This window comes from Entelurus aequoreus, linkage group LG10 (genome assembly GCF_033978785.1).
Source record: "Entelurus aequoreus isolate RoL-2023_Sb linkage group LG10, RoL_Eaeq_v1.1, whole genome shotgun sequence".
Classification (NCBI taxonomy): Eukaryota; Metazoa; Chordata; class Actinopteri; order Syngnathiformes; family Syngnathidae; genus Entelurus; species Entelurus aequoreus.
This window is the reverse complement of record NC_084740.1, coordinates 45,159,440-45,177,877: the sequence shown is the minus strand read 5'-3', so window position 1 is coordinate 45,177,877 and position 18,438 is coordinate 45,159,440. Positions and strand designations below refer to the sequence as shown.

General features: G+C 37.6%; 1 protein-coding gene across 18 annotated transcripts in view; it reads right to left on the bottom strand.

The window, feature by feature from the left end:
* tenm4 (teneurin transmembrane protein 4) overlaps positions 1-18,438 on the bottom strand; it is a 312,747-nt gene that overhangs the window by 147,108 nt on the left and 147,201 nt on the right. For 17 of the 18 annotated variants that reach the window (XM_062060986.1, XM_062060970.1, XM_062060972.1 and 14 more), the window contains 4 exons: positions 15,195-15,403; positions 13,392-13,602; positions 6,008-6,109; positions 4,906-5,100 (listed from right to left, as the gene is read on the bottom strand). In XM_062060986.1, the coding sequence (XP_061916970.1) occupies positions 4,906-5,100; positions 6,008-6,109; positions 13,392-13,602; positions 15,195-15,403 (717 nt within the window). The remainder of the gene's footprint in view (positions 1-4,905; positions 5,101-6,007; positions 6,110-13,391; positions 13,603-15,194; positions 15,404-18,438) is intronic. The other variant, XM_062060971.1, reaches the window with a different exon arrangement.

Below are 18,438 nucleotides of genomic sequence, written 5' to 3'. Positions count from 1 at the left end.
ACATAGTTGTATACTATGTACACACTATATAGTACTTGTACATACAGTCTTAGTAGGTCACCTGCAACACACCCACTAATAGTACACATAGTTGTATACTTTGTACACACTATATAGTACTTGTACACACAGTCTTAGTAGATCACCTGCAACACACCCACTAATAGTACACATAGTTTTATACTTTGTACACACTATATAGTACTTGTACACACAGTCTTAGTAGATCACCTGCAACACACCCACTAATAGTACACATAGTTGTATACTATGTACACACTATATAGTACTTGTACATACAGTCTTAGTAGATCACCTGCAACACACCCACTAATAGTACACATGCTTGTATACTATGTACACACTATATAGTACTTGTACATACAGTCTTAGTAGATCACCTGCAACACACCCACTAATAGTACACATAGTTGTATACTTTGTACACACTATATAGTACTTGTACACACAGTCTTAGTAGATCACCTGCAACACACCCACTAATAGTACACATAGTTTTATACTATGTACACACTATATAGTACTTGTACATACAGTCTTAGTAGGTCACCTGCAACACACCCACTAATAGTACACATAGTTGTATACTTTGTACACACTATATAGTACTTGTACACACAGTCTTAGTAGATCACCTGCAACACACCCACTAATAGTACACATAGTTGTATACTATGTACACACTATATAGTACTTGTATTCAATTGTACACACAGTCTTAGTAGATCACCTGCAACACCCCCACTAATAGTACACATAGTTGTATACTATGTACACACTATATAGTACTTGTACACACAGTCTTAGTAGATCACCTGCAACACCCCCACTAAGAGTACACATAGTTGTATACTATGTACACACTATATAGTACTTGTACACACAGTCTTAGTAGATCACCTGCAACACACCCACTAATAGTACACATAGTTGTATACTATGTACACACTATATAGTACTTGTATTCAATTGTACACACAGTCTTAGTAGATCACCTGCAACACACCCACTAATAGTACACATAGTTGTATACTATGTACACACTATATAGTACTTGTACATACAGTCTTAGTAGGTCACCTGCAACACACCCACTAATAGTACACATAGTTGTATACTTTGTACACACTATATAGTACTTGTACACACAGTATTAGTAGATCACCTGCAACACACCCACTAATAGTACACATAGTTGTATACTATGTACACACTATATAGTACTTGTATTCAATTGTACACACAGTCTTAGTAGATCACCTGCAACACACCCACTAATAGTACACATAGTTGTATACTATGTACACACTATATAGTACTTGTACATACAGTCTTAGTAGGTCACCTGCAACACACCCACTAATAGTACACATAGTTGTATACTTTGTACACACTATATAGTACTTGTGAAGTGAAGTGAAGTGAATTACATTTATATAGCGCTTTTTCTCAAGTGACTCAAAGCGCTTTACATTGTGAAACCCAATATCTAAGTTACATTTAAACCAGTGTGGGTGGCACTGGGAGCAGGTGGGTAAAGTGTCTTGCCCAAGGACACAACGGCAGTGACTAGGATGGCGGAAGCGGGGATCGAACCTGCAACCCTCAAGTTGCTGGCACGGCCGCTCTACCAACCGAGCTATACCGTACACACAGTCTTAGTAGATCACCTGCAACACACCCACTAATAGTACACATAGTTGTATACTATGTACACACTATATAGTACTTGTATTCAATTGTACACACAGTCTTAGTAGATCACCTGCAACACACCCACTAATAGTACACATAGTTGTATACTATGTACACACTATATAGTACTTGTACATACAGTCTTAGTAGGTCACCTGCAACACACCCACTAATAGTACACATAGTTGTATACTTTGTACACACTATATAGTACTTGTACACACAGTCTTAGTAGATCACCTGCAACACCCCCACTAATAGTACACATAGTTGTATACTATGTACACACTATATAGTACTTGTACACACAGTCTTAGTAGATCACCTGCAACACCCCCACTAATAGTACACATAGTTGTATACTATGCACACACTATATAGTACTTGTATTCAATTGTACACACAGTCTTAGTAGATCACCTGCAACACACCCACTAATAGTACACATAGTTGTATACTATGTACACACTATATAGTACTTGTACACACAGTCTTAGTAGATCACCTCCAACACCCCCACTAATAGTACACATAGTTGTATACTATGTACACACTATATAGTACTTGTACACACAGTCTTAGTAGATCACCTGCAACACACCCACTAATAGTACACATAGTTGTATACTTTATACACACTATATAGTACTTGTACACACAGTCTTAGTAGATCACCTGCAACACCCCCACTAATAGTACACATAGTTGTATACTATGTACACACTATATAGTACTTGTACACACAGTCTTAGTAGATCACCGCAAGCCGCTGCACTTCCTGCTCGGGTTGAGACGGTGTTTGTTTTTAATGGTTCCGTCCCGAACGCGGCGTGCAGATGGCCGACATACTGGCGTCAGAGGTCGCCATGGCGACAGGTCCCTGGCCTCTCAGCAGATGGCGGCGGGATCACAGTGACCTGACAGCAAGGTCTCTCCTGGCCATTCATCACGCCGCCTGAAGGTCGCCGCCGTGGAAGGTAAAAAAGGGAAAGGCCTAACCGCTGACTCCGGTAGAACGCGGGGATGTCACCGAGCCCATTTGTCACCCGCCCGCCGCCATTCTTCATCTTGAAACGAGAGCCGTCAACACAATGGCGCTCTCCATCTTATCGGCCCGGGGCTTTGTGCGCCCTGGTCAATGGCAGTTCCCCGCGGGCGAGCATCAGATGGCGAGTGCCGCCGGCGGGCGCACAATGAAGTGCTGTTGCGTGGCGCCTGTCACTCACGGTCGCTATGGTGACGGAAGCATGAAAGCACCTTCACGTCAATCACTTCTCACTTATCAGGTACCAAGTGGCGCCAGCAGGTACCAGCAGTGCTATTTCCTCCTACAAACTTAGAGCGTCACAAACATTGGATTCCAAACACGGCAGTTTTAATTCATCACTTTTCATTTAATTTCAAAACATTTTTAAAGGCCGACATGGAAATGCAACTGTTGTGAGTCCAGCTCCACCCCTCACTTATTTTGGTGCCCTCAACAAAGTTTGCACCACCAAACACAGAAAAAACCCTCACTTTCTCGTACGTTTTGTCCAGTCGGCACTCGTACGCGCACGACCACTGTCCAATAGAACACATCTTTGTGTGGACGACAACAACGTGTAGCAACACCTACTTCCTCTTCCTGTCTACGGCGCTAAGCCTTCTGGGTAATGCAGTATGTCAACTAGCTGACATGTGTTTCTATATTCATGTTATTTATCCAGGGTGAGACAATTAAGGAACATAATTTCATGTGCAATTAAGGAACAATTAAGGAACATATTTTCATGTGCAATTAAGGAACAATTAAAGAACATATTTTCATGTGCAATTAAGGAACAATTAAGGAACATATTTTCATGTGCAATTAAGGAACAATTAAGGAACATATTTTCATGTGCAATTAAGGAACAATTAAGGAACATATTTTCATGTGCAATTAAGGAACAATTAAAGAACATATTTTCATTTGCAATTAAGGAACAATTAAGGAACATATTTTCATGTGCAATTAAGGAACAATTAAAGAACATATTTTCATGTGCAATTAAGGAACAATTAAGGAACATATTTTCATGTGCAATTAAGGAACAATTAAGGAACATATTTTCATGTGCAATTAAGGAACAATTAAAGAACATATTTTCATTTGCAATTAAGGAACAATTAAGGAACATATTTTCATGTGCAATTAAGGAACAATTAAAGAACATATTTTCATGTGCAATTAAGGAACAATTAAGGAACATATTTTCATGTGCAATTAAGGAACAATTAAAGAACATATTTTCATTTACAATTAAGGAACAATTAAGGAACATATTTTCATGTGCAATTAAGGAACAATTAAAGAACATATTTTCATTTGCAATTAAGGAACAATTAAGGAACATATTTTCATGTGCAATTAAGGAACAATTAAAGAACATATTTTCATGTGCAATTAAGGAACAATTAAGGAACATATTTTCATGTGCAATTAAGGAACAATTAAAGAACATATTTTCATTTGCAATTAAGGAACAATTAAGGAACATATTTTCATGTGCAATTAAGGAACAATTAAAGAACATATTTTCATTTGCAATTAAGGAACAATTAAGGAACATATTTTCATGTGCAATTAAGGAACAATTAAAGAATATATTTTCATTTGCAATTAAGGAACAATTAAGGAACATATTTTCATGTGCAATTAAGGAACAATTAAGGAACATATTTTCATGTGCAATTAAGGAACAATTAAGGAACATATTTTCATGTGCAATTAAGGAACAATTAAGGAACATATTTTCATGTGCAATGAGGCATGTTAGAGATGTTGAAGTCTGATGATAATCTCTCATTTGCCAACAAAAATAGAGCACTATTGATCGCTCTCAACAGTAGACGAATGTTAACATGCAGGTGTGAATGTGTCACTTAGCACGTGCTAAATAGCGCTCGGAGTTGATAAATCACACTGCGTGTGCTAAATAAATAATTGTACTTCCATCCTTCTGATGATCATTTTGCATATTCATGAAGACAGACGTGCTAAATGATTTGCACTCTTTGATTCTGCTCAGTAAAATCTGCTTTGTGTGTGCTATGAAGTTTGCACGTGTTTTAGTCCACGCAAACCTACAGTAGATCCGTCATTGTCAATGTCTTTCAAAGAAGTTTATGAAGTTTGAGCGTGTTCCTTCAATAAGGCTCTCCTACCTTCCTCACAGTTGTCGCCCTTGTAGCCGGGGTTGCAGATGCAGGTGCCCACGATGCAGGCGCCGCGCCCGCTGCAGCTCACGTCCACACACTGGCTGGTGGGCACGTGGCACTCGGAGCCCTTCCAGCCGCTGTGACACATGCAGCCGCCCTTCCGGTACTGACCGTTGCCACTGCACAGCACCGGGCAGGCGGCTGCAGGGAGGCACAGTCAAACAGGACTACATGAACAGTAGATGGCAACATTCTGCTAGGAAATGCGTGTGAGTGCCCTATGGCCGTGATCTGCTCATACATGTGAGTGCCCTATGGCCGTGATCTGCTCATACGTGTGAGTGCCCTATGGCCGTGATCTGCTCATACGTGTGAGTGCCCTATGGCCGTGATCTGCTCATACGTGTGAGTGCCCTATGGCCGTGATCTGCTCATACATGTGAGTGCCCTATGGCCGTGATCTGCTCATACGTGTGAGTGCCCTATGGCCGTGATCTGCTCATACGTGTGAGTGCCCTATGGCCGTGATCTGCTCATACGTGTGAGTGCCCTATGGCCGTGATCTGCTCATACATGTGAGTGCCCTATGGCCGTGATCTGCTCATACGTGTGAGTGCCCTATGGCCGTGATCTGCTCATACGTGTGAGTGCCCTATGGCCGTGATCTGCTCATACGTGTGAGTGCCCTATGGCCGTGATCTGCTCATACGTGTGAGTGCCCTATGGCCGTGATCTGCTCATACATGTGAGTGCCCTATGGCCGTGATCTGCTCATACATGTGAGTGCCCTATGGCCGTGATCTGCTCATACGTGTGAGTGCCCTATGGCCGTGATCTGCTCATACGTGTGAGTGCCCTATGGCCGTGATCTGCTGATACATGTGAGTGCAAGTGAAATGTTTGATAGTCCGAGGTGAGTGGAGGGTGTGGATGTTGGAACGCTTGCAATCGGGTGGGAAATGTGGGGTATGGAGAGGTTTGTATATTGCATCCAGGCGTGGATGCTAGCATGCTAGCAAGGTAACAGTAGTAGAACATGACAATGACTACTAATAATAACAATAATAATAATAATAATAGTGATGATGATGAAGAGGAGTAGACTCACCACGCCCACAGTCAGGACCTTTAAAGCCCAGGAAGCAGTGACAAGTTCCAGAAACACAATCACCATTCCCAAAACAGCTGCTTGGACATGAATCCACCGAATCTAGCAGGACACACAAATGATATTTTTAATACGCTTGTCATCTTTATCACCTCAATAATAATAATTATAATAACAATTATAATAATAACATTGACATATTGAGCTTTTTCTTTGTTTCTTTGGAATCTATTCTAACATTTACGTTTCTTCCATATGACTTCTTATTTATTACATCTGATGGGAAACTGTTTTTGTGGTGTGTGCTCTAAATAAATTAATGTAACTGGAAAATATATTTATTTATGGTGTATTTTTTGATGCGCTTTTAAGTAGATAATAAAGATATGCAATATGCAAAAATATAAAAATATACAATATACAAAAATATGCAATATACAAAAATATACAAAACATATAAAAATATACAATATACAAAAATATGCACATATACAATATACAAAGATATACACAAATGTAAAAATATGCAATATACAAAAATATTAAAATATACAATATACAAAAAAATACAAAAAATATAAAAATGTAAAAATATACAATAAACACAATTATACAAAAAATATAAAAATAGACAATATACAAAAATATAAAAATATACAATATATACAATATATAAAAAAGCACAATATACAAAACCATACAATATATATAAAAATATAGAAATATACAATATACAAAAATATACAAAAACTATAAAAATATACAATATACAAAAATATATAACAAAAAAAATACAATTTACAATATATAAAATCATACAAAAAATATACAAATATAAAAATATACAATATACAAAAATATTTAAAAAAATACAACAATATGCAATATGCAAAAATATAAAAATATACAATATACAAACATATACAAAAAATATAAACATTTAAAAATATACAATATACCAAATTATATAAAAAATATAAAAATATACAATATGCAAAAATAAAAAAATATACAATATACACAATATATAAAAATATACAATATACAAAACCATACAATATATATATATATATATATATATATATATATATATATATATATATAAAGAAATATACAATATACAAAAATATACAATATACAAAAATATACTATATATATATATATATATATAAAGAAATATACAATATACAAAAATATACAATATACAAAAATATATATATATATATATATATATATATATATATATATATATATATATATATATATATATATATATATATATATATATATATATATATATATACAATTTACAATATATAAAATCATACAAAAAATATACAAATATAAAAATATACAATATACAAAAAATACAACTATATAGAATATACAAAAATATAAAAATATACAATATACAAACATATACAAAACAATATAAAATTATACAATATACAAAAATATACCAAAAATATAAAAATATACAAAAATATACAAAAAATATAAAAATATACAATATACAAAAATATACAAAAAATATAATAATATAGAAATATACAATATACAGCAAAATATAAAAATATAAATACATACAATATACAAAATATACAAATATAAAAATATCCAAAAATATACAAATATACTATATACAAAAATATACAACAGATATAAAAAATATCCAATATACAAAATTATACAAAAAAATTAAAAAATATACAATACACAAAAATATACAAAAAATATAAAAATATACAATATACAAAAATATACAAAACATATAAAAATATGTATAGAGTCAAGTAAATATAAATAAATTGTATTAAGTATTCATGATGCATTCATGTAAATGTACTAGTTTTGTATGAATAAATACTGTGTGTCATATTGTACCTGCAAGTGTGTACTTGACATAAATACTGACAATTATTGAAGTATAACAATGAAAAAATATTTTCTCTGTGTGTGTGCTGATGAAAGTATTTATTTTTATGTTGTCGTTTCAATCAGTCAGCCATCAATCATCAATAATGCACTTCTGAAAGGGGAAGCCTGAGACATAATCGAGCCCCACCAGGCTGACCTCTCAGTCCCGCCCCCTTCAGGCGGAACTCTGGCAGACAAAGAATCTCTTGTGTCGCACAAAAGAGGTCTGGGAACACGAGTGGCAGATTGTGGTTCCTCGGGAGACTCAATCATCGCCCAGGATGGCGGGCGGGATGAGACAAAGAGGGACGGCCCACAGAGAGACGCCATGATGGCGCTTTTGTGCGGGCTTGTCTTCGCACGGCTAGGAGAGCGCTGAAGGGAAGACCAAATCCGAAAAGAACGTCGAACTCTAAAAGTACAGATGTGTGTGTGTGTGTGTGTGTGTGTGTGTGTGTGTGTGTGTGTGTGTGAGAGATGTGTGCGCCAAAAAATATGTCTTCACTACACTACCTACAAAATTAGCTTAAAAGATAGCATGCTAATATTAGCACACTAACATACTAGCAGTTAGCATGCGTGAAATAACAACATTTCACTCTCAAGTCCATCCCCACAAAATTAGCAGACAAGCTAGCATGCTAATGTTAGCACGCTAACATACTAACAGTTAGCTTGCGTGAAATAACAGAATATTTTGTTGTGAAGTCTATACCCACAGAATTAGCAGAAAATCTAGCACGCTAATGTTAGCACGCTACCATACTAACAGTTAGCTTGCGTGAAATAACAGAATATTTTGTTGTGAAGTCTATACCCACTGAATTTGCAGAAAATCTAGCATGCTAATGTTAGCATGCTAACATACTAACATTTAACATGCGTGAAATAACAGAATATTTCACTCTGAAGTCTAATCCCACAACATTAGCAGACAAGCTAGCATGCTCATTTTAACACGCTAAAATACTAACAGTTAGCATGCGTGAAATAATATTTTACTCTGAAGTTTATACCCGCAAAATGATCAGACAAGCTAGCATGCTAATGTTAGCGTGATAACATACGAACATTTAACATGTGAAATAACAGAACGTTTGACTCTGAAGTCTCTTCCCACAAAATTATCAGACAAGCTAGCATGCTAATGCTAGCACGCCAACTTACTCGCGTTTGTGATGGTGGCGAATGAAGTGTGGCATGTGTGCGGCAGAAATGAATGAATGAATGAATGAAGTGTGGCATGTGTGCGGCAGAAATGAATGAATGAATGAATGAAGTGTGGCATGTGTGCGGCAGAAATAAATGAATGAATGAATGAAGTGTGGCATGTGTGCGGCAGAAATGAATGAATGAATGAATGAATGAAGTGTGGCATGTGTGCGGCAGAAATGAATGAATGAAGTGTGGCATGTGTGCGGCAGAAATGAATGAATGAATGAATGAAGTGTGGCATGTGTGCGGCAGAAAAAATATCTTCACCAACAAATACCTGCAAGATGAACTGAAACGATAGCATGCTAATGTTAGCACGCTAACAGTTAGTATGCGTGAAATAACAGAATATCTGACTCCGAAGTCTTTACCCGCCAAATTAGCATAAAAGCTAGCATAGTGACGTCAGCACGCTAACATACTAAGAGTCAACATGTGAAATAACAAAATATTTCACTCTGAAGTCTAACAAAAAGTTAGCATGCTAACATTTTAGCAATTGACGAACATCAAGGATCATTTTGACTTTGGGACAGTTAGATTATTGTGGCAAATACTGTAAATACTTGAATGTACTTTAGAAAAGTATTTACGGGCCTTGAATTAGTATCTGAGTGGTAAACGGTTGAATTCCCTTCAGCAGGAGACTCATGACTTTTGTCCTCAGGGAGAAAAGAGCGGCCATGAAGATCTCAGCCGAATAAATCAGGCCTGAAGTAAATCTTCATTGAAATTCATCACTGCTAACAGCTAGCTAGCACTTGCTAGCCTCCTTAAAGGAGGAAGGAAGGAAGGAAAGAAGGAAGGAAGGAAGGATGCTATGTGAGCTACATGCGTACACATTTTAGCGTCATGCTTGGTTAGCAACACTAGCATAGCTATGTGAGCTACATGCTAACATTATATTTTAACATCATGCTAGGCTAGCAACACTAGCATAGCTATGTGAGCTACATGCTAACATTATATTTTAAAATCATGCTAGGTAAGCAACACTAGCATAGCTATGTGAGCTACATGCTAACATTATATTTTAACATCATGCTAGGTTAGCAACACTAGCATAGCTATGTGAGCTACATGCTAACATTATATTTGAATATCATGTAGGTTAGCAACACTAACATAGCAATGTGAGCTACATGCTAACATTATATTTGAATATCATGTAGGTTAGCAACACTAGCATAGCAATGTGAGCTACATGCTAACATTATATTTGAACATCATGCTAGGTTCGCAACACTAGCATAGCTATGCGAGCTACATGCTAACATCATGCTAGGTTAGCAACACTAGCATAGCTATGTGAGCTACATGCTAACATCACGCTAGGTTAGCAACACTAGCATAGCTATGTGAGCTACATGCTAACATCATTCTAGGTTAGCAACACTAGCATAGCTATGTGAGCTACATGCTAACACCATGCTAGGTTAGCAACACTAGCATAGCTATGTGAGCTACATGCTAACACCATGCTAGGTTAGCAACACTAGCATAGCTATGTGAGCTACATGCTAACACCATGCTAGGTTAGCATATTAGCTGTTTAAAGGTCAACACCCCTCAGGTGAGCACAACTGACTCATCTTATGTCCTGCCAGCTTCATATGCATATTCATAGTCAGACTCATGAATATTCATGAGCGCATGAATATTCATATTCACGACGCTGACATCACATTCTCCCTGCTTGGGGAACCAGAGAGGACGTTGACGCGCTCCCTGTGGGGAAATACAAGCCAGGCAAACACGCCCGGTGTCATATCTCATCATGAATATTGAAATGTTGGCACAGAGGCTGGTGGGCGTGTCTTGGAGAAGGAGGAGCTTGTTTCTGTCTGGATGTACGGGTGTTGTTGTCACATTTCTGACCCAGCAGCTTTTTGATAAACCCAGCTGCCTTGAATGGATGACACCTCTCTCACCTTCATGGTTAACGCTAGCGCTAATCATCCATAGCGCTAATTGATGATAGTGCTAATAAGTGCTAGCACTAATCAATGCTAGTGCTAATCAATGCTAGTGCTGATCAATGCTAGTTCTAATCAACGCTAGTGCTAATCAATGCTAACACTAATCAATGCTAGTTCTAATCAACGCTAGTGCTAATCAATGCTAGCGCTGGTCAATGCTAGTTCTAATCAACGCTAGTGCTAATCAATGCTAGCGCTGGTCAATGCTAGTTCTAATCAACGCTAGTGCTAATCAATGCTAGCACTAATCAATGCTAGTTCTAATCAACGCTAGTGCTAATCAATCCTAGCACTATTCAATGCTAATGCTAATCAATGCTAGTGCTAATCAATGCTAGCGCTATTCAATGCTATTTCTAAACAATGGTAGTGCTAATCAATGCTAGCTCTAATCAATGCTATTTCTAATCAATCATAGCGCTAATCAATGCTAGCGCTAATCAATGCTATAGGATGATGATGAATTGTTGATGTAAAGGGGAAGATACAACCATCCCATCAGTCTTAATACCAGTGAGAGCAGTTCTCTCATCAAGTCTGCCTTGATTAGTAGTCTTGTTGTTGTTGAAGGGAAAGTGAACGTTGTGATGCGTCTGTGGAATTAATACATAAAATGACTAAAATATGTATATATTACATATTATTATGAATGTTACTACATGACATATATACTTACATCTTGTAAATAAAATATGTAAATACGACATGTTATTACGAATGTTACTAGATACTACATATATACTTACATTGTGTATATAAAATATGTAAATATTACATGTTATTATGAATGTTACTACATTACATATATACTTACAGTGTGTATATAAAATATGTAAATATTACATGTTATTATGAATGTTACTACATTACATATGTACTTACAGTGTGTATATAAAATATGTAAATATTACATGTTATTATGACTGTTACTAGATACTACATATATACTTACAGTGTGTATATAAAATATGTAATTGTTACATGTTATTATGAATGTTACTAGATACTACATATATACTTACAGTGTGTATATAAAATATGCAAATATTACATGTTGTTATGAATGTTACTAGATACTACATATAGACTTGCCGTGTGTATATAAAAACTTGATGGAGGTTTTTCAGAAGGCTTTATAGGCGGAATAGAGCGATTCCATTAGCTCTAATGTTAGCTAACTTTTGCGAACATTTATTTTCAAATAGGAATGTATAAAAAAAAGGGAAAAAAAAGTGTGGTTGTCTTACATAATGATTGTGAATGTGCAGGTAAGTGTACCATCACACCTTTAATTGCATGCTAACGAGTGGCAGTGCCTGATTGGCTCATGAGACACAATTAGCTAAACGGCCTCGAAAAACTCCCAGCGGGACGAAGAAACTGTGAGACTCCAACTTGAACGTGTGGTTCACTTCTTTTTACACTTGTATCAGCCACTCTTTCATGGTTTTACTGTTAGCACTACTGCTTTAAGACTGGCCCATTACTATGACGCACCTTCTTTTTACATAGTGTTGCTAACCTAGCAGGATGTTAGCATGTAGCTCACATAGCTTTGCTAGTGTTGCTAACCTAGCATGATGTTAAAATGTAATGTTAGCATGTAGCTCACATAGCTATGCTAGTGTTGCTAACCTAGCATGATGTTAAAATGTAATGTTATCATGTAGCTCACATAGCTATGCTAGTGTTGCTAACCTAGCATGATGTTAGCATGTAGCTCACATAGCTATGCTAGTGTTGCTAACCTAGTAGGATGTGAAAATGTAATGTTAGCATGTAGCTCACAGAGCTTTGATAGTGTTATTAACTTTGAATGATGCTAATATTTAATGTTAGCATGTGGCCCGCATAGCTATGCTAGAGTTAGTAACTTTGCATAATGCTAATATTTAATTTTAGCATATAGCTCACACAGCTATGATGGAGTTTCGAGCTTTGTATGATGTGAAAATGTAATGTTAGCATGTAGCTCACATTGGTATGCTAGTGTTGCTAATCTAGCATGATGTCAAAACGTAATGTTAGCATGTAGCTCACATAGCTATGCTAGTGTTGCTAACCTAGCATGATGTTAAAATGTAATGTTGGCATGTAGCTCACATGGCTATGCTAGTGTTGTTTACCTATCATGATAATAAAATGTAATATTAGCATGTAGCTGACATAGCTATGCTAGTGTTGCTAAGTGAGGTGACAACGTTGTATGAGATATTTACTGCCGTGTTCCTTAAGGAAGAAGGCATTTGAAACAAAAATGGAGGTTTGCTGACCGCTGGCGGTGGTGAGGAAGGAGACAGTCTCGATGTCCTTGCCGTCGTTGTAGACTGCCAGGTGCCAGATGCCAGACTCCATGTACTGGATGAAGCCTGTGTCGTGTGTGCTCACAGGGGCCAGGCTCCTCTGCAGGGCGGCGGGCCCCTCCAGACCGGGGGGGTGGGGGGCCAGGAGGCGTCGCCCATCCAGCAGCTCCACAAAGTCAAACTGCACACATGCAGGGGCCCAGTCAGTGGATGGATGCATGGATGGATGCATGGATGGATAGATGGATGCATGGATGGATGCATGGATGGATGCATGGATGGATGCATGGATGGATGGATGCATGGATGGATGGATGCATGGATGGATGGATGGATGGATGCATGGATGGATGGATGCATGTATGGATGGATGGATGGATGCATGGATGGATGGATGGATGGATGCATGCATGGATGGATGGATGGATGCATGGATGGCTGCATGGATGGATGGATGGCTGCATGGATGGATGCATGGATGGATGGATGGATGATGGGTGCATGGATGGATGCATGGATGGATGGATGCATGGATGGATGGATGGGTGGATGGATGCATGGATGGATGGGTGGATAGATGCATGCATGGGTGGATGCATGGATGAATGCATGGATGGATGGATGGATGGATGGATGGGTGGGTGGGTGGATACATGGATAGATGCATGGATGGATGGATGCATGGATGGATGGATGCATGGATGGATGCATGGATGGATGCATGGATGGATGCATGGATGGATGGATGCATGGATGGATGGATGGATGGATGCATGGATGGATACATGGATGGATGGATGGATGGATGCATGGATGGATAGATGCATGCATGGGTGGATGCATGGATGGATGGATGCATGATGGATGGATGCATGGATGGATGGATGCATGGATGGATGGATGCATGGATGGATGGATGGATGGATAGATGCATGCATGGGTGGATGCATGGATAGATGCATGGATGGATGCATGGATGGATGGATGGGTGGGTGGATGGATGCATGGATGGATGGGTGGATAGATGCATGCATGGGTGGATGCATGGATGGATGCATGGATGGATGGATGCATGGATGGATGGATGCATGGATGGATGGATGCATGGATGGATGGATGCATGGATGGATGGATGGCTAGATGCATGCATGGGTGGATGCATGGATGGATGGATGCATGGATGGATGGATGCGTGGATGGATGGATGGATGGATAGATGTATGCATGGGTGGATGCATGGATAGATGCATTGATGGATGCATGGATGGATGGGTGGGTGGGTGGATGGATGCATGGATGGATGGGTGGATAGATGCATGCATGGATAGATGCATGGATGGATGCATGGATGGATGGATGCATGGATGGATAGATGCATGCATGGGTGGATGCATGGATAGATGCATGGATGGATGGATGGATGGATGGATGGATGGATGCATGGATGGATGATGGATAGATGCATGCATGGGTGGATGCATGGATAGATGCATGGATGGATGCATGGCTGGATGGATGTATGGGTGGATGCATGGATAGATGCATGGATGGATGCATGGATGGATGCATGGATGTATGTATGTAGTTTTAAGGTGGCCTTGCAGGTAACCCTGCAGTATTTGAGTTTTGATGTGGACTTGAACAAAGAAATACGTGTAACAAATGAAGTTGAACTCATCCAGGATCTCTTCTCTGTTTTCCATCCAAGCAGAAGAAAACCTTGAAGAAGTGGAATGTTTGTGCACTCGGTGAACACTTGAGGAGCAGACTGACCTGCGTGTGAGACGGGGGCAGACCCCTCCTGCCGTAAACCCCCACTAAGGCGTCTTTGCCGAGGGACACGTTGAACTTCAGGTACATGGGGTGATCCACGAAGACCTGAGACCTCCAGAAGACGGCGGGCGGGATCTGCTGGGCCACTTTGCGGCCCACGTCGATCTCGCCCATGTCGATGTGGCTGTCGTCAGGGAACACGCCGCCTGCTGGGAGGTCAGAGAGGTCAACTTCAATATTCCCTGAGAAGTATTTGAGCATGATGAAGCACCTCCCTGCTTGACGTGCGCTCATTAGGCAGCAAACTACTTTTATTCATGTTTCTGCCTTTGGATTGAAGCAATGCACAGGAAGGGCATGTTGGGAAATAATATCCAACGCTGGAACATATGGCGCTACAAAACGCTGCAGACGTAATTAAAGCGACAGTAATAAAAGTGAGAGTTGTAATTATATTTGAGAAGGGCCAAAAAGAGGCCATATGCTGCCTGTTGGAGCCGCTCGTGTTGCTGGAAGATGACATCTGTTCGCACGCATGCTCCTGATTGACGCCTGGAGTGGAGCCAGCAATCACCGCAATAAAGTGCTACTTAAAGGGACGTGCACTTTTTTGGGGGGTTGGGGGGTTGCCTATAATTCACAATCTTTATGTAAGACAAGAACACATATAGTTTTTTATGAATTCTGAACTGTAGATAAAAGTTAGCAAAAGTCAGCTAACAATGGAATTATCCTATTCCACCTATAAAGTACACTACAAAACCTCTATCAAGGTTTTAGACACACGCTGTAAGTATATATGTCATGTAGTAACATTCATAATAACATGTAATGTATACATGATGTAAGTATATATGTCATGTAGTAACATTCATAATAACATGTAATATATACATGATGTAAGTATATATGTCATGTAGTAACATTCATAATAACATGTAATATATACATGATGTAAGTATATATGTCATGTAGTAACATTCATAATAACATGTAATATATACATGATGTAAGTATATATGTCATGTAGTAACATTCATAATAACATGTAATATATACATGATGTAAGTATATATGTCATGTAGTAACATTCATAATAACATGTAATATATACATGATGTAAGTATATATGTCATGTAGTAACATTCATAATAACATGTAATGTATACATGATGTAAGTATATATGTCATGTAGTAACATTCATAATAACATGTAATATATACATGATGTAAGTATATATGTCATGTAGTAACATTCATAATAACATGTAATATTTACATATTTTATATACACATTGTAAATATATATGTAGTATCTAGTAACATTCATAATAACATGTAATATTTACATATCTTATATACACACTGTAAGTATATATGTAGTATTTAGTAAATTTCATAATCCATATGTTGGCTCTGTACCGAGGATGTCGTTGTGGCTTGTGCAGCCCTTTGAGACACCTGTGATTTAGGTCTATATAAATAAACATTGATTGATTGATTGATCTAGTACTATTCATAATAACATGTAATATTTACATATTTTATATACACACTGCAAGTATATATGTATCTAGTAACATTCATAATAACATGTAATGTTTACATATTTTATATACACACTAAGTATATATATATAATATAGTAACATTCATAATAACATGTCATATGTACATATTTTCATCATTTGAAGTATTAACTTCACAGACACATCACAATGTTCACTTTCCCTTCAACAACAACAACAAGACTACTAGTCATGGCAGACTTGATGAGCGACAACAAAAACTACTTAGGGACAAATGATGATCCAGAAACTTCTATTTCTGAGCCTGAATATAAAGAGGATGATCTACAAGTTATAGAAGCTGTGTGCTAAACAGATGCAGCTTTAGTCAAACACTTGATTTGCTAAGTGCTAAACAAGATATATATAAACATGATAAAACAACCACTTACTGTACAATGTCTGCTCTAACTAGGATGAAGACTGTGGGGATTGTTGTATCCATCATCATCCTCACAAAAGTTGAACAAAAGTATTTCTCTCTATTTTGTTGACCAACTTGTGTGTTTATGTCCACAACCTTCTACTATCCAGGTGAAAGACATGATTTATCATCTACAATGAACTTTCACCAACTCAGAGGCCATGCAGCAGCTCAACATGTCAACATAGCAGCATAGGCTAGTTAGCCCTTTAAAAGTAGTCCCTCTGTGTTAGCACTTATAAATGATAATGATAAATGGGTTATACTTGTATAGCGCTTTTCTACCTTCAAGGTACTCAAAGCGCTTTGACAGTATTTCCTTATAATAACAATATCACTAATACTTGTTAATGTTCAGGTCACGACATGTTAATGTCGTATTGATGGCGTTGTTTTTAGAGGGATTTAAGGGCGTGATAGAGTTAGCCACCTCTTAGTTGCCATATTTGAGGATTTAGAATAGATAAAAACATGTGTTGTAGTTAGGGATGTCCGATAATGGCTTTTTGCCGATATCCGATATGCCGATATTGTCCAACTCTTTAATTACCGATATCAACCGATACCGATATCAACCGATATATACAGTCGTGGAATTAACAAATTATTATGCCTAATTTGGACAACCAGGTATGGTGAAGATAAGGTCCTTTTTAAAAAAATGAATAAAATAAAATAAGATAAATAAATTAAAGACATTTTCTTGAATAAAAAAGAAAGTAAAACAATATAAAAACAGTTACATAGAAACTAGTAATGAATGAAAATTAGTAAAATGAACTGTTAAAGGTTAGTATTATTAGTGGAGCAGCAGCACGCACAATCATGTGTGCTTAGGGACTGTATCCCTTGCAGACTGTATTCATTTATATTGATATATAATGTAGGAACCAGAATATTAATAACAAAGAAACAATCATTTTGTTTGAATGAGTGTGAATGAGTGAATGGGGGAGGGAGGTTTTTTGGGTTGGTGAACTAACTGTAAGTGTATCTTGTGTTTTTTATGTTGATTTAATAAAAAAAAAAAAAACGATACTGATAATAAAAAAGACCGATACCGATAATTTCCGATATTACATTTTAACGTCTCAGCAAATGAAAAAGGTCGACTTGTTGTGGCGTCGCAGCTGAGTAGTTTTAAAAGAATTGTGCTTAGCTTGATGTAAAAGTGGTGAGTGTTTGTCACGCCGCCGCCTTCCACAAACCATGGATATTGATTTTTCTAAGCAGCAAAAGTGGCCCTCGCTAAC